The sequence below is a fragment of the Mustelus asterias genome, chromosome 13 (assembly GCF_964213995.1).
Source record: "Mustelus asterias chromosome 13, sMusAst1.hap1.1, whole genome shotgun sequence".
Lineage (NCBI taxonomy): Eukaryota > Metazoa > Chordata > Chondrichthyes > Carcharhiniformes > Triakidae > Mustelus > Mustelus asterias.
The window spans coordinates 98946207-98971692 of NC_135813.1; the positions used below are offsets into that span (position 1 = coordinate 98946207).

The following is a 25486-nucleotide window of genomic DNA, read 5'->3' on the forward strand; positions in this document are numbered from 1 at the left end:
AATTTCTTCAAAATCATCTTAGCCCTCTTTCATTGGGAAGGGAGAGCATCTAGGGATGATATTTTATTTTCTTCTGCAGCAGGAAACCAAATTTATCACCTGGCAATCTTTCTGAAAAATTATCTGAAAACTGGTAAAGCTCAAAGGCAATTAAATAGCTTGATATAAAGCCATAGGAACTCAGTTTATACAGGGCACAGAATCTGTATTCATTCCCACCTTTCCTGTGTGACTCTCCCCTGGTGGCGACCCTCTCTGTGTAAAAGATCCTATTCCTGATATATTTGATTGTGACATCCCTGCTGTAGTGGTTATTTTTGTGATTTTTTTTTTTCTAAATTTCTTTACCTTCTGTAAACCACTGTTGCATAAGAATACAAGTTTGAAATACCTGATGTTAGTGGGTACCAACACGACACCATATTCACTTGATTAGTGGATCCAACCAAATATTCCACGGGCAATAATTGGGAACATGACACGACAGCGAGTAAAAATGTAATACATGATCCATAGGTTCATTTTTTAAGTCATTTATTTAACAATCCATCTCTACCAGTTTTCTCCTGTACCTGCTGTCCTAATGATCTTGACTGCTTTAAGGGATAGTCATGATAAAGAACACTCAATTCATAAAGCCCATTTTATTGTGATTACTTTAGGTAGCAGTCAACATTATCTGATCCCTGCAGATAGCCCATCTCCTATCTTTCATTTCGAAACATGGCAAAGGAACATGTACTTCCATTTTGACCATAACTCCTTAAAAACAACCATCAAATACTGTATGGACTCATGTAAATGTCGAGTTTTTGAGACCAAAGCTTTAGGCTAGGTCAAGACCAAGGTTGATTTATACTTGAGTAATATTTCTGAGGGGTTGAAATTGCAGTGGGGCTAATGGAGTGTGCATGACCTGGTTGGCATCATTTTGGAGCGGTCTGTTCCGCTCTCTGAGACTCTTCCCCATTCACCGCTTTCCTGCCTGAATCTCCCACTCGCCTCTTCCCTGCCTGACTCTCCCATTCACTGCCTCCCTGTCCGACTCTCCCACCCTCAGCTTCATTGCTCACATTCTCTCTCTCGCCGACTCTCTCCTAAACCTGTGCACACAAACAAATGTTTGCAAGAGAAAGCAATGACAGGAGAGTCGGGCAGGGAAGTGGCGGATGGGAAAATATAGAGTTGGTGAGAGGGAGAGAGCTAGCCTGTGGGAGAGGCAGCAAGTGAATGGTAAGTAAAGAGTAGGCTTTCTTTGGTCAACTTTTACACAAGATGGACTATTATGCAAGTATATAAAATATAGAAATCCTCATGTTTATCCAAAAGAGATCACAACAGCAATCAGGAGCAGGAATTTTGGTTAATTATCCCCTCCCTAACGCAGGATTGTTGAACACAGGAGCTAATTGTAGCCCAGGCAGAGATCAGCGATCTAATTGCAGACCAGGCTAGCTGCTCTTTTAAAACCGGCTGACTTATAACCATCAGTCTACTGTATTGCAGTCAGAATTCTACTCTACCAAAAACCAGCAGGAATTCAAATGCATTGCAGAATGGGAGATTGTTGGATTGTGTCCCTTCAAATTGCGCTGGTTGAGGATCTTTCCTGCAATGAGATGGTGCAGATGTATTGAGCACTGCTGGCATCAAGTCAGCACTGCACACTGATAATAACACGATCTGCCTGCTCTTCAGATTGTTAAATTTCAAATGGTGGTATAGCCAAATTTGTAACACATTTGGTCACTCTAGTGGTATGACAGGAGTGGTTTACATCCAGTCCAATGGGAATAACATGTATCTGTTTTGATTAGTATTCTGAAAGAATGAGATTGAATAAATTGAAAGTTTTTCGAGAAAGGTGTTTTCTAGAATTGGTTCTTGAACTCATTTTAATGGTCTTCCCTGGTATTTAATTCCATAATCTAACCACCTTAAATTTAATGTTTCACTCTAATCTCCTAATTGTTAATCTCAAAAGATTTACTAATTTTTAGCTTTTAATGGCTGGACAAGTTGGTAAAGCTGTCAGAAGTATATTGGAGATTGGCTTTATATATAGAGCTATGTTGGAGAGATGTAGCATAATGGTAACATCACTGGACCAGTAATCCAGAGACCCAGACTCATGCTCTGGAAATATGTGTTCAAATCCCATCATTAAATTCAGTTAATAAATCTGGAATATAAAGCTAGTTTCAGTAATGGTGACCTTGAAAATTACTATTGATTGTTGTTAAAAACCCATCTGGTTCATTAATGTGAAGATAATTGACCTAATGTCCTTTAGGGAAGAAAATCTGCCGTCCATATTCAGTCTGGCCTACATGTGACTCCAGACCCACAGCAATGTGGTTGACTCTTGAACTGCTCAGCTATTTCAAAGGGCAGTTAAGGGCCAATTAGGGATGGGCAACAAATGCTGATCTTACTAGTGACACCCACATCCCATAAAAGAATAAAGAAAACAAAATGTCTGCCCCATTCAATCCTTTTAATATTTTGAAGACCTTGATTAGATCACTCCTCAATTTTCTGAACTCATTGGAATACAAGCCAAGTTTATACAACCTGTTCTCAGAATTAAACTTTTGAGACCCCTAATATCCTTTGCTGTATTTGCACCTGCCCCTCTAAGGCCACTACATAAATCCTAATGTTTGGTGCCCAAAACTGTTATGTATTTGTATGAACTCTAATTGGTTACTGAATTCTGCTCTAGTTGCGTATCCACCACAGGTGATGTCGCAGGTCCCTAGCAAGAAAAACCAACAATGAGAACACACACCTGTAAATAAAGCTCCGCTGTTTTAAACCCTCTGTGCTCCCTAGTGTCACTCTCTAATATACAACATAAAAACTAGCAATGAGGAAAATGAAAGGCACTTGTTAGTCAGCTGGGAAGACGAATGTACCAAGGAAAAAATCGGGAAGAGGGAAGTTAGAAAATAAGCTTTTTGCATGTGCTCTGAACGTGACAGGCTAAGTGGACGTGAGTAACGATACTCTGCAACAGTAATAGTGCTGGGCGTGTTAAATAAGAGGCTGAAGCTCAGGTTATTGCCTCGTGTGAAAGAACAGCTGCTGGAAACACGTGTATAGGAAACCTCCATTAATAGAAAATGGTGGGGATTTGCGGTGTCATGGGATGCTGCAATGAAAATGTGAGGAATAGTGCACATTCCACAACCAAGACGCCTCCTGCATTACTAATGATGGAGGAACAACCACAATTGACATTTGATCTGATGAAACCTCCGAAAACTAAAGACATCGTACAACAAAAACGACAAGGACAAATGGAAAGCAAAGCATAGAGTTTTACACCAAAGACAGGGAGTTTTGGATAGGAATTACACCACAGGAGAGAAATGGATTCCTGCCACAATCCTTGCACAGACTGGACCTGTCTCTCATACTGTCCAGACCAGAGATGGCATTATTTGCAGGAGACATGCTATGCTGGGAGCTCTTGGCTGGGAGGAAAAAATCCACCAGAATCAGAACCTGCTGAGAATCCAGATTCAACCGTATAAAGTCCTGACCTGAACCTTCTTACAACCCTGGCATGTTGCGGAAAGCAACACCTCATCTACTGATCAGATACCAAGACAACCTCTAGTTCCTACATCAATGCTGGTTAAACCACTACCAATGACGTTCATGCAAAGACGAAAACGGCAGAGGTTACCACCAGTGTAAAGAAGAAGATGCCAGAGGTTCACCTTCACCGTTTCAAGAGCGACAACCTCCAGACCGTCTGACTTATTCATAGTGACAGACTTACTTGTTTTGAACTTGTTGGGCTTTCAATTTAAGGGGGAGGAAATGTTAGGTATTTGTATTAATTCTTATTAGTTTACTGAAAACTGTATTTGTGTGTTTGCTGGAACCATAGTGCAAAAGGAGGCAATTTGGTCCATCAAGTCTGCATTGACCCTTCAAAAGAGCACTCTACCTGGGCATACTCCCCGTCCTATCCCCTTAATCCCACAAATCTGCAATGGCTAATCCACCTAATTTACACAAGTGACGTCATAAGTCCCTAGCATGACAAACAGGCGGAGAAGAAGCAGCGATATTAGAGAACACACACCTGTAAATAAAGCTCCATTGTTTTAAATCCTTCATGCTCCCTAATGTTATTCTCCCAATTTACAACAAAAACTGAACACAATACTTCAGATGGGGTCAGACTGAGCTCTGTACAACTGAAACAACACATCCTCATTTCTCTATTTCAACCTCCTTGAGATAATGGCTACGTTCCATTCGCCCTCTTAGATACTTTTTTTTAACTGTGCTTTATCTTTTAGTAATTTGAACATCCAAATTCACCTCCATATTTCCCAGTTTCTCACCACTAAAAATTAATTCCAATTTCTTATTTCACAGATTCAAAGTGAATTACTTCACAGTTCTCTACATTCAATGTCATCTGCTATAGTATAGCCCATTCACTATTTTGTCTGTCACCCTTCTCATTTCCTGCTTCCAGTTCCACAATTTACTGGGCCTCATAATTTAATATTTAGCTCCCTATTTCTTCTTCCAGGTTATTTATAATATATGTGGTGAATAGTTGAGAACACAATACAAAAGTCTAAGGAACACCTGTCACATCCTGCTAATCAGAGAATACTCCTTTATTAAATGTCTTCTGCAGATTCATGTAGACAACATCCATTGACATTCCCCTATCTGCTATGATAATGGCCTCCTAAAAATAAAGTTCACCAGATTTGTCAGACATAACCTACCCTTCACAAAGCTGTGCTCACTCTCTTTGATCAGTTGATAGTTACCTGTTCTCAGTCTCTGATAATAGATTACAGAAACTTAAATTCCTTCCTTCTTTAAATAATAGTGACTTCTGTCAATTTCCAATCAAAAACACAATTCCTGAATCAAGGGAGCTTTTGAAAATTATGACAGTTCCAGCTGTAATTTCCTCATGAAAACATCAAGCCTAGAAACTTGTCTATCTTAAGTCCCATTTTTTTTCTCTTTATATTGACTTACATGAGAGTGTCTAAATTCCTCTCATTATTTTGGGATCCCTTGCATTTAGTCCTCCTGCACCGCTGTGAAAATGAATATCAAATGTTCATTTAACAAGTCTGACATTCCTTCATTGTCCATTGAGGTTTTATCTTCATCTATCTTTAATGATCCTAAGTTCCCCTTTCTCTTAAAAAAAACTGCTGTTAGCTCTGACACCATTGCAAGTTTCCTCCCCCTCATATTCCATTTTTGCAATAGAATTACTTTATTTGTTTTTTTTCATAGTCCTCCCAGTCACTTTCTCTTGCATTTGTGTAAGCCTTTTCTTTAAGCTTGACACTGTCTCTTGCCTCATTTTTTGACCATGGTTAGTTAACTAAGAAGTGGAGCCTTTGCCTTTTAGGGGTATATATGTGTATATATATATATATGTTGTATCATAACCACATTCCATTTTGAAGATATACCACTGTTAGTCGGTTACCGCATTAGCAGTTTATCACTTCACTGTGGTTGATTTCATCCCTTCAAAATTTGCCTTGCGTAAATTTAAAATCTTGGTTTGTGACTCTCTTTTCTCCCTTCCTCTTGAACCTGATATCAAATTCAGTCGTATAAGGTCACTATTTGAAACATGTAAGTCATGCCCCATTTTCTGTTTTAGATTTTTCAGATTAGCAATAAATGCACAGTGACAAAAGGGAAATTGCTAGGTAGTGTCTCGTGATTTAATTCTCTGACAGAGCCTGGAGATGTGTAGCTATATATTATTTGATCTTTTTACTGGCACTGCTAGTTACTCAAATGTACAATCTTTGCAATTCCTTTGGGGACTGGGTAGTAAATGTAGTTGAAGTAACACACATGGTAAGTACACTGCAATTTAGAAAAGCTTGATGATATTTATAGACTGATCTATTTTCTCACCATCTAATCCTCCCAATCGTGCACAGGCTCAGAAAAAGCAGTTAACTGTTGACATTCCAACAGCCTGGAAGAAATTTTTCATTTCCTTTTCCAGTCAGTCAGACTCTGAACCTTGGCTTGACATTGCACATGATGACCTAGCATAAATCTTTTGTCTTGGGAAATGGGTGGGCTAGCAATGCTGAGCAAGACTGGCAACAGAGTCTTACAACCTTTACCACCTGCAAAGCACCAGCACATTTCCAGCACCTGGCCACCCTACAGCATAGTTATCACAAAAAAGCTTCAAGCTTCACTATAAAATTTGCCTCGGATGTTAACTCTTCATCCAACAATCCTTTTACTTTGTGCATTCCTTGTAGTTAGAAGTGTTAGCTATGCACCTCTTTTTCTAAGATATATTCTCCCATAGTTATGAGGCTGTAGTTTAGATAGTAAATAGTGCTAAGATTCTGACACAGAACCAGATGCAACCCATAGCAAAATCAAATTAAGGAAGCAATTGAGATTCATCTCTGAATGAACTTAGTGCTTTTCTGTTTTATTAATCTAGCAAAGCCTGCTGACAATGGAGCAGATAGTGTCGGTGGAAGAGACTCAGATTAAAGATAAGAAATGTATCCTCCTGCGGATTAAGGGAGGAAAGCAATTTGTGCTGCAATGTGAGGTGAGTGGTTCCTGCAAGATAGGAAGTTATGGAGATGTCTACTGTCTCATCTGGATATAGGCTGGCACTGATGTGGTCATAGGGGGAAAAGTTCAAAGCATTCATTCCCCCCCCCCCCCCCCCGCCACCAGTTTGTTTTAATTATGCAAATCATTGCTATAACTCCATTTTGTTCGAAAAAAGTTGAATTTTGACCATCTCGATCATTAAGTAAGTTAATTGAGAAACGGCTTCATTAATGGGATTTCCCATTGACTGCACCCTACGTCACCAGGAAACCCAGCATGACCAACCGGAAAATTCCAACCACGGTCATGATTCTTTCACCACCAGAATTGGGTTTCCTCCCCTTGATGCTGCACTCATAGGGTTTAGTGTATGGTATCACTTCACAGTACTGAGTTCCAATCTATCTCCAATCAATCCTCCATTTAATGTTTGTACATACCCTAAATTAAATATACCAATGTACATTCAGCCTAGATTTTAGGTAATGAGTTGGAGATGCTAGCGTTGGACTGGAGTGGGCACAGTAAGAAGTCTCACAACACCAGGTTTATTTGGAATCACGAGCTTTCGGAGCGCTGCTCCTTCAACAGGTAATGAGTGTTCAGGGCACAAAACAGTCTAGTGTTTAGACACTAAAATAAAAGCAAAATTCTGTGGGTGCTGGAAATCTGTAATAAAAACAGAAAATGCTGGCTGAACTCAGCAGGTCTGGCAGCATTTGTGGAGAGAGAAACAGCGATAATGGGTGGGATTTTATGGCCTTGCTTGGGCGAGACCAGAAATTCCCGCCCGAGGCCAACAGAGGTTTCTGTTGTGGACCCTTGTCCATTCCGATTCCGTGTCAGGCGAGGTGGTAGAGTTCTGGCCAACATTTTGAGTCCATATGACTCATATTTAGATAGTGTTTAGACACAATTAGTGCTAATTATTCGCATAACCTTATGCATGCCTGGCTGTAGCCATGGACTATAAGTACAGGTAGTATGAAGTAGAAATGTCACGTTGTTGCATCAGGACATGCAGGAGTGGGCTTGAACCAATTTATTACATAACAACAGTCCTGATTAGATTTCAGTTTTTGAAGATAATTTATGTTAAATAAATAGTACACAGGTCAGTATCATAACTGTCGCTTGTTTAAAAAAGAGACGTCCGATAGTCAGAGGTTTACAGCATGGAAACAGGCCCTTTGGCCCAACCTGTCAATGCCGTCCCTTTTTTTAACTCCTAAACTAGACCGAAATTGCCCGCGTTTGGCCCATATCCCTCTATAGCCATCTTACCCATGTAACTGTCTAACACGTTTTAAAAGACAAAATTGAACCCGCCTCTACTACTACCTCTGGCAGCTTGTTTCAGGCACTCACCACCCTCTGAGTAAAAGAATTGCCCCTCTGGACACTTTTGTATCTCTCCCCTCTCACCGTAAACATATGCCCTCTAGTTTTAGACTCCCCTACCTTTGGGAAAAGATATTGACTATCTAGCTGATCTATGCCCCTCATTATTTTATAGACTTCTATAAGATCACCCCTAAGCCTCCTACACTCCAGAGAAAAAAGTCTCAGTCTATCCAGCCTCTCCTTGTATCTCAAACCATCAAGTCCCGGTATCATCCTAGTCGATCTCTTCTGCACTCTTTCTAGTTTAATAATATCTTTCTATATTAGGGTGACCAGAACTGTACACAGTATTCCAAGTGTGGCCTTACCAATGTCTTGGACAACTCCAACAAGACGTCTCAACTCCTATATTCAATGTTCTGACCATTGAAACCAAGCATGCCGAATGCCTTCTTCACCACTCTGTCCACCTGTGACTCCACTTTCAAGGAGCTATGAACCTGTACCCCTAGATCTCTTTGTTCTATAACTCTCCCCAACGCCCTACCATTAACTGAGTAAATGCTGCCCTGGTTCGATCGACCAAAATGCATCACCTCGCATTTATCTAAATTAAACTCCATCTGCCATTCATCAGCCCACTGTCCACTATGCCACCAACCTTGGTGTCATTTGCAAACTTACTAACCATGCCTCCGAAATTCTCATCCAAACCATTAATATAAATGATAAATAACAGTGGACCCAGCACCAATCCCTGAGGGTCACAGGCCTCCAGTTTGAAAAACAACCCTCTACAACCACCAGTCACCAAGTTAGAAACTGATCTTCCACTTCTGAGGACCAAAAATGAACCCTTGTACTGTTGGGATGAAAGCCTTAATCTACTCTTTGTAAGGCACTGGATTAAATAATCTGCTAGTCTCAGTTTAGGTTCTAATGAGCATTAGCTCTCATTCAGAATTGAGCACAATTTGACATCAGCTTTCTCGTTCAGGGCAGATAGGTGATACATAGAATGGAAACCTCACATTTTATACTCCATATACCTATTATACTTGCTGGAAGAATGGATATAAAATTATAGGAAAATGTTCACAGGATGTTTATTATTCACTCTAATCAAAACAGAAATCCTTTATGACAAAGCTAATTACATACTTCACACAATGAAAGGAGCGAACAGGCTCTCTTGATTAAAGATTGGGCCATTTCTCTGTTCGGCAAGTCTGTTTCTTCTGAGGGAAAGATTGCCTGGGCAAAGAACCACTGTTGTAAAATGTTCATGTATGAACTTTGGGTGAAGACAAGATCAAGGTGGGCTGAAATATCTTTCAAAATCAAATATCTTGCCAATACTGACTGTTCTAAATCCCAAATAACTTTGGGGAAGATGCCGGAAGGCCCTCAGTAGTCATAAAACCAATACCCTAGCACTAATCTGTGGCTCCAGGAGAAAATTAGGAAAATCAAATAAAAGCACACCGTCTTACAATAACTCCTCTGCACTCTCCTTTTTTTTCCCCCCAGAGTGACCCAGAGTTCATCCAGTGGAAGAAAGAATTAACGGAAGCCTTTAATGAAGCTCAGAGGGTCCTGCGAAGAGCTCCTAAGATGCTGAATAAGTCACGTTCAGCAGTGGTAGAGCTGACCAAACCCCCCCTCAGCCACAGGAACAGCAATGGGCTTTAAGGGAGAGTGCTTGTGTGTGAGTGGGGAACAGAAACAAGAGACCTGAGGATGGTTTTGTGCAAAACTACTTCTATATCGCCTCGTACGTGGTCCAGCGTGTTGTTATTAGTTAATTATATGATCCCATAAAACAGGATGTGTATAAATATATATATATATATATATATATGTGGAAATATATATATATATATCTATATGTGCATATAGATATATATAAAATATATATATATAAATATATATGCATACATGTATGTAGATATGAATGTGAGACTTTTTGGAACAGTTTGGCTGTGTATTTTTATTGGAAGTATTGATGAACGAGTGTAGCATCTGTTAACTGCAACCACAGTGACCACTGCGGTTCATGAGCCAACTCCACAGGAATGGACTAGAGGATGTTGCCAAATAATTTTGGAAAATTTATTTTGTCATGTGTCATTGCGCCCTGGTGGTGTTCTTTGCTTCATATCAGAGGGTCGGTGGAACATTGACGTACAAAACAAGTGGCTGACTGGACCTGTGTTTTCAGTCACTGATTCAATCAGATTTTCATAGAATCATCCTGGACTGCAACATACCACATAGAACATTGACCCATCATTGGTGGTCCATCTGTCGCTCGCCTCTCAAAATGCTGTTTTGTGACATCTGTCACCAATAGCACCATGTGCCAATATCATCATCATTTGACCTGGATTTCTTTTGCTGTTTCAGACTCGCTATCTTGTGTTTACCAGCTGCTGCTTTCTGTACGTACCTAAGATTGGGTGATTGTAAACATCAGTTGGATGATGGATTACTTTGTTTCTATGGTTACCAGAGAACATTTGATTCTTGTTCTACGGATTGTGATAAACAACAGTGTGTCGGTGCTTAATTTCTCTCCCCGCCCTTCCCTCGCCCCACCCAGCCCCACAGCCCTGCTAATTGCAATGTTTTTATGATGACAAGAGAACGATTGCTGCCACACTGGATCGCCAGGTTGCCAACGTGTTATAACCGCTCTCAGCCATCGCTACATTTTCATGGCTACTTGGATGTTGCTTTGTGGCCTGTTTTGTTGATAGGGTTTCAGTGGTTGCTAGATAACAACACAGTCACACTTCATTGTCGAGTTTCTATGGATAACGAATGACATGGCTCAGTGTGTTTTTGCCAAATATTTATGGCTACTGGATATATAACTATAGTTACTGATTCATGACCCATCGTGCTTCTGTGATGCCTGGTTCCAGTGTGGACTGTTCTGCTACTGCTGGGCAATTTTCAGTTATTGTACTTAATTAGATGCTGATCTACAGACCTAGCCTGGTCCTGGTTTCTGTGTTCACAGATACTGATCCAGGATTACTGGACACCATTCCATTGTTAGATTACTTGCCACAGTTCGGAGGATTTTGAAATCATTGCTTTGATGGGACATAAAGGTGTGCTGCAACTCAACCTTTACTTCAGTGAGACAAAAAAAATTATGAATCCCCACATTCTACAACACCTCTGATCCACGCAGCACTTGATTTGTTTTGTAAAGTCTTTGTCCCCTTCCCACCGTGAAGTGCAAAGTGCCAATGGACTTTACAAATTAAGGAAGATTTTAAAAAAAAACAATGATCGAAGAGAAAAATATTTATCATAGATATTACTGTGCAAGTGTACATAATGTTTAAGAACTAATATACCAAGAATCCGTGGTCACAACTTGAGAATATCTTTAAATGGTGATTGCGTAGCATGAGTTGCTTTATCGACATGTCTTCTATGAACAGTGACAATTGTTACATCTTAATAACTGGTCAGTCACAACAAGGGTCAGCTATTAATCCGAATTTAGGGAGCAACATCAACGCTGAAATTCTTTTTTGTTGCATTTTGTTTTAGCTAAAGTACCACTAAAATGTTTAAACCTCATATTTCAACTGTAAAGAAAAAACACAGATGATGTGTATAGTTTTTTCTGGTTATATTTTTGTTTAGAACTGCGACATTTAGTGCGTACTGAAAAATAATAATACCAAGGACAGGATGGGCTCAACATTTACCACAACCATTGCCATGGTCTGCTGCTTTAATAGAAATAAGAGTCAGAATGATGGAACAAAACGAGTCTATGGTCAGTCCGATTGATTGTCATTCAGGATGATGCGATAATAATGATTTCTGTTACCAAGAGTGATTATGTTACTTGCTTGTTCTTTAAATCAGCAATGAATACATACCCTGGGCTTGTCACAAGGGTGTTGGAGGTGGCACTGTTGAAGCCAAAGGAGGGCTTGGGCTTAGTTGGTTAACATTGATGCCTATGATACAATAAGAAAATTGATGTACATCTCTCGCTTATACAGGAAAACATTTTACCACTTTGTTTCCCCTCCTCTTCCCCTCCTTGACCCACAAAACAATGAAAATGGATACAGTACACTTGTAATTGCGCTATTTCACAGTGCCACCTGGTGTTAAGGCAGCACAGGCATGATTTAATTTTTCTCTAAAATAGTGCCTATATGCAAACAAAATCATTAAGATATGATTACCAGATATAACCAATTAGTACCCAAATTAATAATTCTGCGTTATTGTAGGAGTTATCTCTGATAATGCATCTTTTTTGTAGTTTTATTTTCTGGACAAAAAGTAACTTATTTCAACAGAAACTTTTCTGATAATATTTGTTGCCGTAGTCACCCTCTTAATCCTATAACACTCAGCTATTTTTTGTCTTTTCCTGAGACTAGAGAGGAGAATTGGATAGGGAATGTTGAAGGTCCCTAACAGAACCTCCCAGATAATGGAAAGAGAATCAGATGGGTTCTGTAGCAGCCATCCCATTCTCCCTTTCCAGTTTCCCCCTCTATGCTACACCTAGGCAGTGTTTAACATAAAGACAAAATCTTTCCTCCTGTTTTTCAAATATTGCTTCATATTAGTGGCATAAGAAATGCACATAATATCAGTTAGTGTTACATATCAGGCATCGGAACAGTCTCAGAGACCTGAAAAATTGGCACAGGTTAACCACCTAGGGTGGTTTAATAATGTGCATGGCTGAGATTGTTGTAAAATAGCTAAACTTGAAAAACATAAACAACATGGAAAGGGCCAATATTCGGATGGCATAACCCAAATAAATAAATCAGCAACACAAAAACTGAGTGCCACTTGCAGATACTTTTCTCTGATGGTAGAGGGAAGTTGATTATTAAAAGCAGATGTTCTTGTAACTCAGGAACATCCTCTTCTTTGATTCTGTTTTGGATTCAGTTGTGAGCAAGAACTTTTGGCTTTTGAATTTGTGTAAGATTCTTGATGCACATTTTATAATGTGTTACAGGAAGGAGTGAATTGTGGAGAAAGTACTTTATATGATCTCCATATGAGTGAGCAGTGCCCATTCTACCAGTGAATGTTAGTCTTGTTAACATTGTTAAAATGTTAGCATTAAGTCAATATTCTTTAACAATGCACATTCTGTCAGTAATCTAGTGTGAAAAATTAAACCCAGGAGGCTACATAAAACATTAGAAATCATGAATGATAAAACACCACTATTTGTAATTGTTTTCTATTTATTGCATTATGTGCATCATTAATAAAATCAGTGAACATCCAAATGGAGGCCGGCTATGTGCACCCTTGGTGAGAAAAGCTTCACATTTCTGTTGGTTCTGTAAATAGTTCTCCTTCCCACCATATCTGCAAATGGGATATTTGACCATAATGTTTCATAAACCACTATAAATAGGCAATCTCACTCATATACATTTTCTTGGGAGGGAGCTTAAGGATGATTTTGCAGATTGTAATTGTTGTGCCATGCATGTGCACTAAAATTATTGACAACAATTGCAAAGGCTTTGTTTTTATGACAAATGGGTGGATGTAAAATCTAAAAAAAAACTTTATACATTAATGCTGCAGAAAGAGACATGCTCTCAAAGTTTTTTGTCTTGCACTCATCAAGGCAGCTATACAAGATAAACGTAACAGTAAAAGAAAGAATTTATCATGCATAAAATGAGAGTGCTGATTGGTTGACAAGTGGACTCTGCTAGTGGTGTTGACATGGTGAATGCAGCAGAGAGCAGTTGACTGCCAAGCTTTTGTTTCAAATTCAAACCAGGTAGGTCGACTCCGATTGGTCAAGGCATTGCCATGGGGGAATTAACTAGGGACTGGCTGTCCTCGCAGCTTTAGTTTAGTTGTAAAATGCGTCATGCGTGGACATACTCCTTGCGGACAGAAGAAATTTGAAACAAAATCTTGAGGAGTTAACTGTTCTCTGCTGCATTCACCATGGCAATGCCTCAATCTATCAGAGTCCACTTGCCAACCAATCAGCACTCACTTCTCTTGCAGTGTAAATTATTATTCCCTTTACTGTTGGTTTATTCTGTGTAGTTGGCTTGATGATTGCGAGACAAAACACTTCAATAGCATGTCTCTTTCTTTCAGCAATACTTAAATTCTGTGCCAAATGTTTTAGTAATATTGTTATACTTTCTTAATGTGCCTTTTTAGATAGTAATTCTAAGTTGTATTACATTTAACACATGACCACAGCCCAGATAACCCAGCTGAAATGTTGATATTCACTTGCAAGGGTAGTAGACTCCAATTTGTGACTTCTTAATCTTTCCGTGGATACATAAGCCGGAAATGCTTACTAAGCTAGCTTGCTTACTTATGATACAACCTGGTAGCATGCGAGTAAAAGCTTTGCTGTCCATGTTTTAAGAGTAGAAAAAATAAATGTGAAATAAATAATGGGAGATTTGTAAATATTCCTGAAATTACTTTTATTTGCAATAGTAAAAAATTTACAAATTATTAAAAAGCATCTCCAGTGAACAAGAGGGCATTCCCCCATCTTGTTGCAGTAACACTAGCTAGGAATGGGGCTGTAACCCCAGTTGTTTCCAGCTAAATAACATTAGGGTGCTCTTTCAATATCAAAATTCACCAATTTTCTTCCTTACAAAATCTGTTTAAAAGTTTGTTCAGTGATGCATATCAGAATCATGACAGGAATGTGAGGTCGCACACTTAGTAAAGGAAGATATGTCAGTCATCCAATTAGAAAACTCCAGTTTTCAGTCCTAATATTATTTGATTTACCTTTGCATTCTAAATTAAAAATTCTTGGGCCAAAGGCCAGAAGCTTGGAGTAGCTGGAAGTCCACATCTAACAATTAGCTGATCACTTATTGTTTCATATGGCATACCAGCTACCAGTGGTCTGCCTGACTAATGCATAGCTAGATACATAAAATCATTGTGTTGTGAGTGTCCATCCCTGCCCTTGCTATGTTGCTGACCTTGTTCAAAGCTGGCTTTGATCTCGGCACAAACAAGATCTATATATTTAATGTACAGTTAAGGCCAGGTGCATCAAGATTCCAGCCTAACTTGGGGCTCTTTCAGTGCACTCCAACGAGGTTTACAGTTGGTGTGTACCAAAAAACGCATGGACTTCCTGCCCTACAGTCATTGCAAACATAACATTTCTCAGTCACAATTGATAATGCAATTGTATGCATTGGCATCCTAGAATCTGATGGTATTCCCAGTCTGTACAAACCAAAAATGCTGCCAAGAACCCCATATATGGTCCATGCAATGTTATACTATAGCAGAGAATGATTGCGCAGCTTTGATTCAACCTCAGGGTCACAATGGTTATAAATTGATTTAAGTTTTACACTTGAAATATCTAATATCATTGAAATCCCTCAGTTGAGTTTACATTCTGTACTCAGATCTGTATGGTTTAAATTTTGAATTTAATGTTTAGAACTTGATTTGCGAAAGAAATTCTGCCATGCCATTGACCTGACTGATAATCACGCAGATCTTCCAATTTCCCCATATACTGAGGGTGACGCTCATTTCTGAACAATGGCTAAAGTTTCTAATGTACCCACAGGTACACTGCATGCCAGTAAATAGTGGTGAGGTATGAAACAGAATAAAAGAAGTGTTTGTGACAATCGAAACATTATGTAGGTCTAAAGTAACATTGAATGCACAGCAAAATTAGTTACATACATAGTGACATTGTCATTTGTTTGCATTTCCATAGGTTAGGAGATTAATTAATGCTCCAGGTGTACTGTAAAACAAATTATTGCTGCATAGAAACCTGAAGAAACATTTTATCGGCATGCATTACAGAAAAGGGGATAATGTGATAGAATCAGAATTCTATTGACAAAGGATCAGGACAAATGACCAACCTTCATTAATAGACACCCTCTGCAGCATTACTGTTGATTTTAATCCACAAGTAACTAAGTTTAACAGACCAAGGGCTGATAGAAAAATGTAACTGAATGTGTTATTCTTCAATTTGTGCTCACCTCACAGTGCCAAGAAAAAGTTTTTTTTTAATCGTAAGAGCCAGCATGCATAATTCCCACTCATGGGCATAACAATTCGACGCAAACTCTAATCTTTAGAGTGTGTCTCATTCATTTTGATTTACTCCTGTAAATAAGTAAATCCACATTGGTTTATGTGGGTTTCCAATCCATTTTATTCTTTTTGATCATATTCTCAATCCTAATGTTCTCCAGTCATCTAGATCGCTAAGACCTAGCCAATTCCTCACCTTATATCCAGAAAGACCTGTAACAGCCTTTAAGGGTTAATATTGAGCAATGAGATGCACTTGCAGCCCAAGAGCAAGGCACCATGAGCTGGGTAAATGGGCAGGTCTTTCGGCTGAAATCTAATTTTATTCGTTGCGGAATTCATAGTGGCAGGCCATAGCAATAAAGCAGTGGTTTATGACATCAGCTTGTGGTAAATTTTGTGCCTTTTTGAGTCTCTGCACAACGAATAATTTGATTTTCATTAGCTCTTTAGGGTTTTTTTTTAAACTTTAAAATCATATTTTTTGCACCAGTTTTCAGGGATGTGAAAGAAGCTGCTTTGCATTAATGAGGCTGTCTGAATCGGGTTAATTCCTGTACTTTATACTGCTGAAGAAATGCTTTTAAGGATGTACTGAGAGTTGCAGCATTTCTAGTGGTGGCCTACGTGGTTTAACATTTAAGTGCTTTAACTAACCCCTGTTACTGTGCCCCAAGTTTCGCAAATCAAGTCCCAGGAAACCGAGTGTAAATCAGTTGGGGGAGCGGTATGGCAGCCATTGCGTTGAGCTGTTTTGGTCATGATTCTTATGGTGTTTGGCAAATAAGTTTCAAATGATTTCTGAGCATACTGAAGCTCGATCCTGGAGATCTGACCATGCTCAGATTCATGCCCACGACAATCGACCTGCAGCACAGTGGAAAATCTTGGAAAGAAACTCCAGGAAATTTGGGCTCAGGGATGTGCACGTTCTGACGTGGCTTCTATTTGACCAATATTGGATTTCCACACACACAAGTGGCCAGTTGGTAACCAAGAAGATTGTTTAATTTCAAACAAATGAAAGGATGACCTTCAGCAGTGCTTCATTCAAGGAGCATAATAAATGGAAAAATAAATCATGTAAAAGCTCATGAAGCTCATATATCCTCAAATTTAACCACCCCCTAATTCTTTATTGTTTAATCTGGTGAATTACGCTAATAAAAGGTGCAGAGCACCAAGGCTGGAATGATCCAGGGTTGGGCATGTTACTGTCATATTCAGTGGGAAACATGCGTCATACTAAGCGCGTGGTACAAAGCCCACATTAGCCCCCACGAAGATATGCTGCATCTTCAACTTCTATACAGTGCTTGAATTTAAAAAAAACGAGAAAATGTTTTTTAAGCTTTTGTTTATTGACTGAATCTTGTTAGTATTATATCAAACTGATGTATATATTCTAAAACAAAAGGAGCATCCTATATACAGAATGTCTGACCTCTTCCCTCCCTCTTTCCCCATCCCCTCTTAGTCAAATATCTGTATCTTTTTAAAGGATTCTTGCGTACTGTGTCATGGACACAGCTGTATATTTTTGGTGCCATGCTGTCTTCAGTGTAAAAGTCGGAATCGGGGACATGGGGGGTGGGTGGGGAGGGACTAGAAAGACATGCTATGTTATTTATTGTGAACCTGTTCTTTCAACATCATTGTGACATTCTGACATTCCAAACCAAATTCTTGTCTGAATCATTACTGTGCATGTGGTCACGTTATTGCTTCTCTGATTCTTTGTCCTATCTGAGGTTTTCAGGTATTATATACTCAGGTGTGGAAATTGATCCCAAAAATGTAAATGGGCATTCTCTCCTCCTCTGGTGGAATAGTTAGGAAAGACAATATAGGCAGAAGCAGTTCATTCAGCCTTTGAAGCCTGTTCTGTCATTCAGTGAGATCATGATTGATTTGAGTCCTATCTCCAGACACTCATCTTGACTCAGCATCCCTTAATACCCTGGACTAGCAAAAATTTATCCTTCTGAGATGTAAAATGATTAATTGAACTAGTATCTACTATTTTTTGTAATAGAAAGTTCCACACTTCTATCATCCTTGTGTGAAGCAGAGTTCCTAACTTCACGAATGAGTAGTTTTTATAGAATGACCTGATCTGAGCCTCTGAAATTATCCTGAAAAAAACAGTCAACATTCACACTCTAAATTGCTATCCAGTGATAATTTTCTGAAAAGTAGACATGTGGGCATTGTATGAATAGGTTTGGGCTTGACTGCGATTTCCCCCAGTACTGTAGGCTCACTTTTGAAGACTAACCACTTGAGCAAAGTACTCATGGGCTGCTGCAACTTAATGGAACCATTTCCCAGCACGAGTCAACTCTTTCAGGAGAGGAGGAGAGAAATGTGGAAGAAAAAATTCTGTTATTCCAATGTGAAACGTGGCATTTATCATAAGTGGCTGCTTCTTCCTGTTGACTAGAGTGCCATAAATCTGTCCCTCTGAGGTAATTTTTAAAATGGTAGTATTAATAACATTTTGCTTTATAAAGCACCTTATGGCAATGAAATGTTTCAAAGCACTTTACCAAATGAATTACTGTTGGAGCAGAGTGACTATTGTAGAATTGCACTTGTGGTTTGGTGTGCAAATTAGAGCAACATTCCTCCATAAACAGCTGGCAGGAGCAAAAATAATAATGTATTAATGAGTTCAAAGTTTTCTGAAATGCAGTTCTTCACACTTGCTCCATGAGTCACATAGATTGTAATTAGGCAGCAATAATCCTGCCACCATCTCAGATGAATTTAATACTTTAGAATGGTGGTCAGACCATTATTAGGGAAAAATGTGGACTCATCTAATTGGCATATTGGACAATGGTAAGTCATTCCCTCCTTTTTAAAAGAAACAGAAGTTTTGTTGAATTTAAACTGCTCCCACTCTTATTCCTAACAGAATGATGCTGGAATCTGTGCTAGATCTATTATTCCACTTGCTACTGGGAACTCAATCAACATTTATTGTTAGGTCATTCTTATTTATTGTGTTTTACAGCTAGTGTGACAGTTCTTGTAGAAACAGGTAAGATCCCAATTGAGAAGTGATATCATGATTTCTGTTTCCAATAAGCAGTCTAAATGGCCTTTGGTACAAACAAGCTTTTGAAAGAGGTATGGGTGAATGTTATTAACACAATTTGTTTTTAATGTATGAGCAAGCACTCTGAGTGGGAGTACATTATTCTGTTAATCACACCACAGCAGGAAACTGGAATTGTGCATCTCTTCACAACTTCAATCTTTTCCATCGGATATAAATCAATGGTTTCGTGATGCAGATGAGTAGTTTTATAAGAAATGAAAATGAACAGTTTTGCCCCATCTATCCGTTTAATATTTTACAATGATTAACAAACATTTTTCAGATCTGTCATAATAATAGCAGTATCTGGTAAATGTGTGTTTACAGCAGCCTGTAATTTAATCCACTAAAGCACTAAAAATCAAACCAGTAATAATTTTGCAGCCCACGTTAATGAGATGCTGCCTTTCCTAACTATACTTCATTATAAAATCAATAAAAGCCAAAGCTACATGAGCTGGCAATAGCAAAAGTTATGGGAGCTGAATTAAAGATTACAATGTGGGCATTGGAAAAGTTGTCAAAATTTCAACACTTGAAGCCATCCAACCCATCATCTTGATGCAGATGCTAGCTCCACATCAATGAATTTCACTTTTAGTATGTGTGTGGAATCACAGCAATACACCAACATCTGATCATTCATCTGAACATCACGTTGGATATAGAACATCATCCCATCACTGCAACCTCCACCTACTACAGAACATGTTTCACTAGGGGTGACATTACTGACTCTGAAATTCCTAGAGGGCTACTTTGGAATTGAGATCAATGAGTTCACCATGCCTGCAAAGAGACTCATGAAGCATCTGCCTGAGGCTGCCAGCCAAAATGGCAGAGTGGTGCAAGTACAGTGGAAATCCAGCAGGGCGATCTCCCAGCAGGGAGGATTCACTCCACTCCTTCCCCACTGGAATCTAAAGGGCTTAGTACAAAAGAGGGAGAATCCTAGGATTACCCATTTTCCATCAAATATTTGTTTCTCTGTCGGTGAAAAAGCTTTCTTCATCAATTTTGGGGCCCTTTTCATTAAAATATGTTTTGACCTCTTGATTACTCAGCAACCCCTAAGTTAATGCTGAAATACATCGACGTTTTGAAACCAGACTGCCAGAGGGCAAACCTATTTTTTTGCTCCCTTGCTGTTGTGAAGTATTCTTTACTGGTGATTGCGATTTATTGTGTGGAAGATTCCAGGCACAAATATATGCAAGAGAACATTCTTTCAACCTGTTATTCCCTGCATTTGAATTCAGAACATGAGGGAATTCTGCACTGAGCTTGTCAGACAATAGCATCCACTGCATAAGTCTTTATGAACTGCATCTATTTGAATTCAGATTAGAAGGAATTAAAATATCTCAACTCCTGTAACAAAGAGAGTTTTACAATATTTTGGTGTGGGTCCACAATGCAAAATAATTCAACACAAGTCATCAAAACAGAGAGACTACAGGGATTGCTGGTTTGAGAAATAGGTATGTTACAGTGGTGGAGGTTCTTTTGGAATAGAGTTATGGTACAGTATAGATTATACATAATTTTAAAAACTGAATTGATGTAACGCATTTGACAACCTAAGGGAATCCCTACATTCCTTGCAGTCAATGATCACTGTTGTGGCAAATGCTAACGCAAAAGATGCTTGGTGCACATCAAGGGCTCACAAACAGCAAAGAGCGTAATGACCAGATAATTTTCGGTGGCTTTGGCTGATGGATAAAAGTTGGCTAGGACCACACAAGAACACCTTGATCTTCAAATTGTGTCATTGAATAATTTATATCCAAAGTGCTTCACAGCCATTTAAGTACTTTTGAAATGTGTCACTGCTATTGGGAATATGGCATCTAATTTGCATGGCAAGTTTCCAAAATCAGCAATCTAAGAATGACCAGCTAATCTGTTTTCTGATGTTGGTTCAGTATAAATATTGACCAGGACACAAGAGAAATTCCCCTGCTGCTTTTGAAAATAGTATATTTTGGACAAAATGATATATTTTGTCAACCAAAGAGGCTAGACAGGACCCTGGTTTTACATCTCATCTTAAAGATGGTGCATTGACAGTTCAGCACTCCCTCATTGCTGCACTGAAGTGTCAACTTAAATTTTATGCTTACATCTATGGAGTGACACATGAACCCACACCACTCATAGATGAGAGTGCTACTAACTGGGCCATAGCTGGTACTGAGACTGAAAGGTTGCTACCTCAACCCAAGTCCGGTTTTTGTTAACATAGTTAACTGCTCCCTTTTGACCATATACCCTTTCAGAACTCCTGTCATAAATTACTCCTTAAAGAGCCCACCTTCAACTCCTGCATTACACCAACTACTATCGCATCTCCAACTTTCCCTTCCTTTCTAATGTCCTCTAATGCATTATCATTATCAGTCTCTGGTCTTACTTTTCATGTCTAAGCACCTTCAGTCTGATTTCTACCTTAACTAAGACTACAGCGATCCTCATACTTGATTGCAATTAAAGTCGATTGTCCCTTCTCAATCACTCCCTATTTTTCAGTAGGGTTGATCATGTTGTCTTCCTAGGCTGCCTGACCCTCTAATACAACTACAAAGCATCATCTTCATTGATTCCATTCCTATCTATCCCACTTTAGTCAGTATATCTTTCCTTGCGTCTTTGCAATCTCTGCCAGAGTATCCCAAGTTCCCATCCTTTGCACAACCCCCAGTCATCATCTAAGTGGTAATATCACATATTGGTAATACTAGACAATATACATGCAATTAATTCTCATATATAATACAAATGATACCCAGCTTTACCTCTTCAAGCTCACCTTTAATTCCAGCAGTGTTGATGTGGTGCATGACTCTTCAAAAACTTTCTGCATTTAATATTACCAAGACAAAAGAGATCCACATTGGAATTTTACTGCTTACTGCCCCGCCCCAGGAATCGGAGTGGGGGCAGACAATGGAAAGGTCTGTTGACCTTGGGCGGGATTTTATGGTTTCAGGATGAGCAAGGCCTTAAAATTCCGCCCCCTGGTTTTGATTTCACCCAAAAACCAAGCACTTTTTGCACCCTTATCCCAACCTCCCTTTCTAACTGATCCCTCAAGATGAATCCAACTGTGTGTAAACTGTTTGTTCATCCAAGTTGAGCTTTAAACTCAGCATTCAGTTCAATTACAAAAAACCATCTATTTTAACCCTGAAATATCATCTTTCTATCTCATAAAAGTTGATAAAAACCTTCCCTATGTTTGTAATTTCTAACATTCTGCTTGTATTTCTAATTCTTCAAGAACTCCTTTGTCAACCTTCCATCTCACAGTAAATTTCATTTGTTTATCTTTGTAAATATCCGTGCATCTGCCAGTCCATCAGTTTCAAAAGCCTTGTCCTAGTTAACAAATTCTTCCTTGACCATGCTGCAGTTTACCTTTTGCTCACACCCTCCAGCTTTCTGGTTAGCCTCCCAGGCATCCTACCTATTACTCATGACCAACCTTTATACAATTTTCTCCAGGACTCTGCAGTTCTCTTTGCAAATCCATCTATTTTACCATATCTCTCCCAACTTCAAAACTTTGTTCACATCTGTCCTTCCAATTATAATTGCGCCTATTTTCTTTCACTCTTCCCTACTCCCATTCAGGCCAACTGCCACTTTGTGAAGAGACATTAGATGTTTTTGCTTCATTAAAAGGGATATATGAGTAACAACAGATGTAATACTTACTTTCTAATCATTCTGCAGGAATACTCTTGTGAGGGCAGAGATTCAATCAAATATCTAGTTGATTTTGCACTGGATTAAAATATTTGTGATATATATCCTTGGGCCTCAGGGCACCTTATGTGTTTCTATTCAAATATCACACTGGGAGAGTGGTTTATGTTAAATTTGAAACAATTGGAAAGCCAGAGTAAGAACACTGTTCAGCTCCTTCCACAGGATTGTATATGACAGATGCAAAGTCTGGTTTTTAAATCATAAAATTACAATTATATCTTTTTCATATGAGCTTTTGACATGTCAAAATAATGTGATTTTAAAACAAATCTTTTGGCTGCACTTCAAGATGAATTATTTTGTCCTTGCATGGTAAAAGTATGTCATACCCATGGTGATAGCTATTAGTCCTAAGGGCAAGCAACCTGTTATTGGTCTGTAACCAGAATTTAATCGGATTTCTTTGGCTTGTACCTCAGGCTGCTCAAATTGTAATGTGTGCTAATTTTTCACTGTAGCAGTGAAAGAGCTTGTTTAAGATTACTACAGTTATTAAGAGGGTTTCATGGCAGGTGACGATTCCAAAGTATTTAGTCCTGATCTAAAGTCAGCTAATAGACTGTTGTCCACATCCCATCATTTTAAATGATAGAAATAATTGTTTGTATAATTACCGGGCTCCTGAGAAAAAAAATTGAAGTGTTTCTTCAAAGGAACATGCCGAGTGTAGAAAAACTGCTTTCTTCTTGAATGGCAACGTTCAGTGTAGCAAAGTACAAGTGTGCTTAACTTTCCCTATTCTGCAGCTCCAGTTTTAGTCATTTGTTTCTGATTCACATGAATGAGACAACTGCAGGAGGCAGAGATGTACCCACATTATGATCATTAAAGACTCATTAAAATAATTCCATAAAGGAATCTGATTTCAAACTATTATTTTGGATACAGGAAGTTTAAAGTAGTATGTAAATCAAGCTTTGTATTGCAAATTATCGGCTGTATAATCTCTTGCTTCTGTGTAATTAAATATGGTGTAAATAAATTTGATCATTAGATTTAGCCTGAACATGCGGTCTTATAGCGTGGTATTTTCTGCATTTTCAGGGAGTGCAAGATGTATGGTGGGCTTCTTCAAACCCTCTGTTTCAGTAAAAGAGTGAATTGTTAATTGTATGGCATGCTGCTCCTCGTATGTCATGTTCGTAAAGGTGCAAGTTTCTGATCCAAGGAAATATGGAAACTGAATGCTCCTGTAATCATGAGCAAAGAAGGTTGGGAAACTGCCAGCTGCAATGCTCGCAGCATGCAACAAGTAAGTAATTAAAGTGGATTGGAGTGAAGTGACTAGGTTAGAGGGGAGATAGGAGTGGTTTTAAGGGGAGGTAATGGTGGCAATCCGGGCACTCCTGCTCCTCCATCTTCACATTTGGATAAGTATATTTTAGAAATCTGGCTTTTCAGTTGAGGCTAGTATCATCTGTTAGTCCATTTGTACACCTAGCTTTCATAAGTGCAGTTAGTTTTGAGCCTCAGGACAAACCAATCTTGTGGGGACAGCCCATGAACAGATGTTAAGCCCATTATTTGCAAATATAAATGGCCTAACGCCATTCAAACAGTGAATGCTGATTTTTTTTTGGCCTCTCCTAATAGATGCCACAATTTCAGCTTGTGTTGTGTGTACACTTCTTGCCCACTATATTGGAAGTTTGGGAGGCCATTTAGTGTCTTGAGTATTTTAGGTGCTGTGTGGCCGAATTTCTCGGGCTTATTATCTAGGCTTCCAATGTAACAAAATTCCCCTTGCTTAAGATACGAATCATCCTCAGTGCAATGGTTCATTTGCCCCAAGAAATACACCAGTTATAATTTGCTTTGCCTGCTGGACTGAGTCGTCCTCAACAATGTCAATATTTCAACATGTGAACAGAAATAACAAATGATAAGATGGTCAATGTTTTCAGGGCCCACAGCCTTTGCTGAATCCATTCATCTGGTTGACCTGTCAAACCAAGAAGTAGTTAAGTTTGCCTTTGTCTGAAATATCAATTTTAACTGGTGAATCTTTACGACCCAAAAATAGTTCTGCAAACTGCTTTTCTGCAGTTTCAAAGAACCAAAGAGTAGATAAGAATTTATTTATGAATTATATAGGCAATGTTTCCCTAATTGCAGTTCATCTCATTATCAGCAATGAAGTCCATCTGCCATTGTTCTCCCAATTTACAAATTTTAGTGAACTCATTCTGTAATTTATGAGCTGCTTAGTTCAAATTCACCGGCCCATCTGCGAACTTGACCACTTTTCAATGTGTTTGTGAATCCAAATTATTACTATTATGAGGTTTATAAGATTATGTTTTGCGACTGTGAAGTTAAAGAGTTATGTGACCAGTTCTCAAGTCTGCCTGGCAGCATGTCTGTGTGGTTTGATTGTTAGAGATTAAAGGGGGCCCAGATTATTTTGTTGCGAAGAAGGTATAAGGTGTTTACACTTGGAGAGAATGGCAACAGCCTGTGTGTTTATAGATAATAGACTGAGAGTCTCCAATGTTGGGACGTAAACAGTTGTGCTTTAAATTGTCCATTTATTTGCGATATAAAAGAAAGTTG

The 25486-nt window shown here is 38.9% G+C and overlaps 1 protein-coding gene across 2 annotated transcripts in view; it reads left to right on the plus strand.

Annotated features, from left to right (window-relative positions):
- The window catches only part of grk3 (G protein-coupled receptor kinase 3), a 247284-nt gene extending 223353 nt beyond the window's left edge, over nt 1-23931 (plus strand). For both annotated transcript variants that reach the window (XM_078227374.1, XM_078227373.1), the window contains exons 20-21: nt 6488-6601; nt 9484-23931. In XM_078227374.1, the coding sequence (XP_078083500.1) occupies nt 6488-6601; nt 9484-9645 (276 nt within the window). In that variant the 3' untranslated portion in view covers nt 9646-23931. The remainder of the gene's footprint in view (nt 1-6487; nt 6602-9483) is intronic.
- The last annotated feature ends 1555 nt before the right edge of the window (nt 23932-25486 follow it).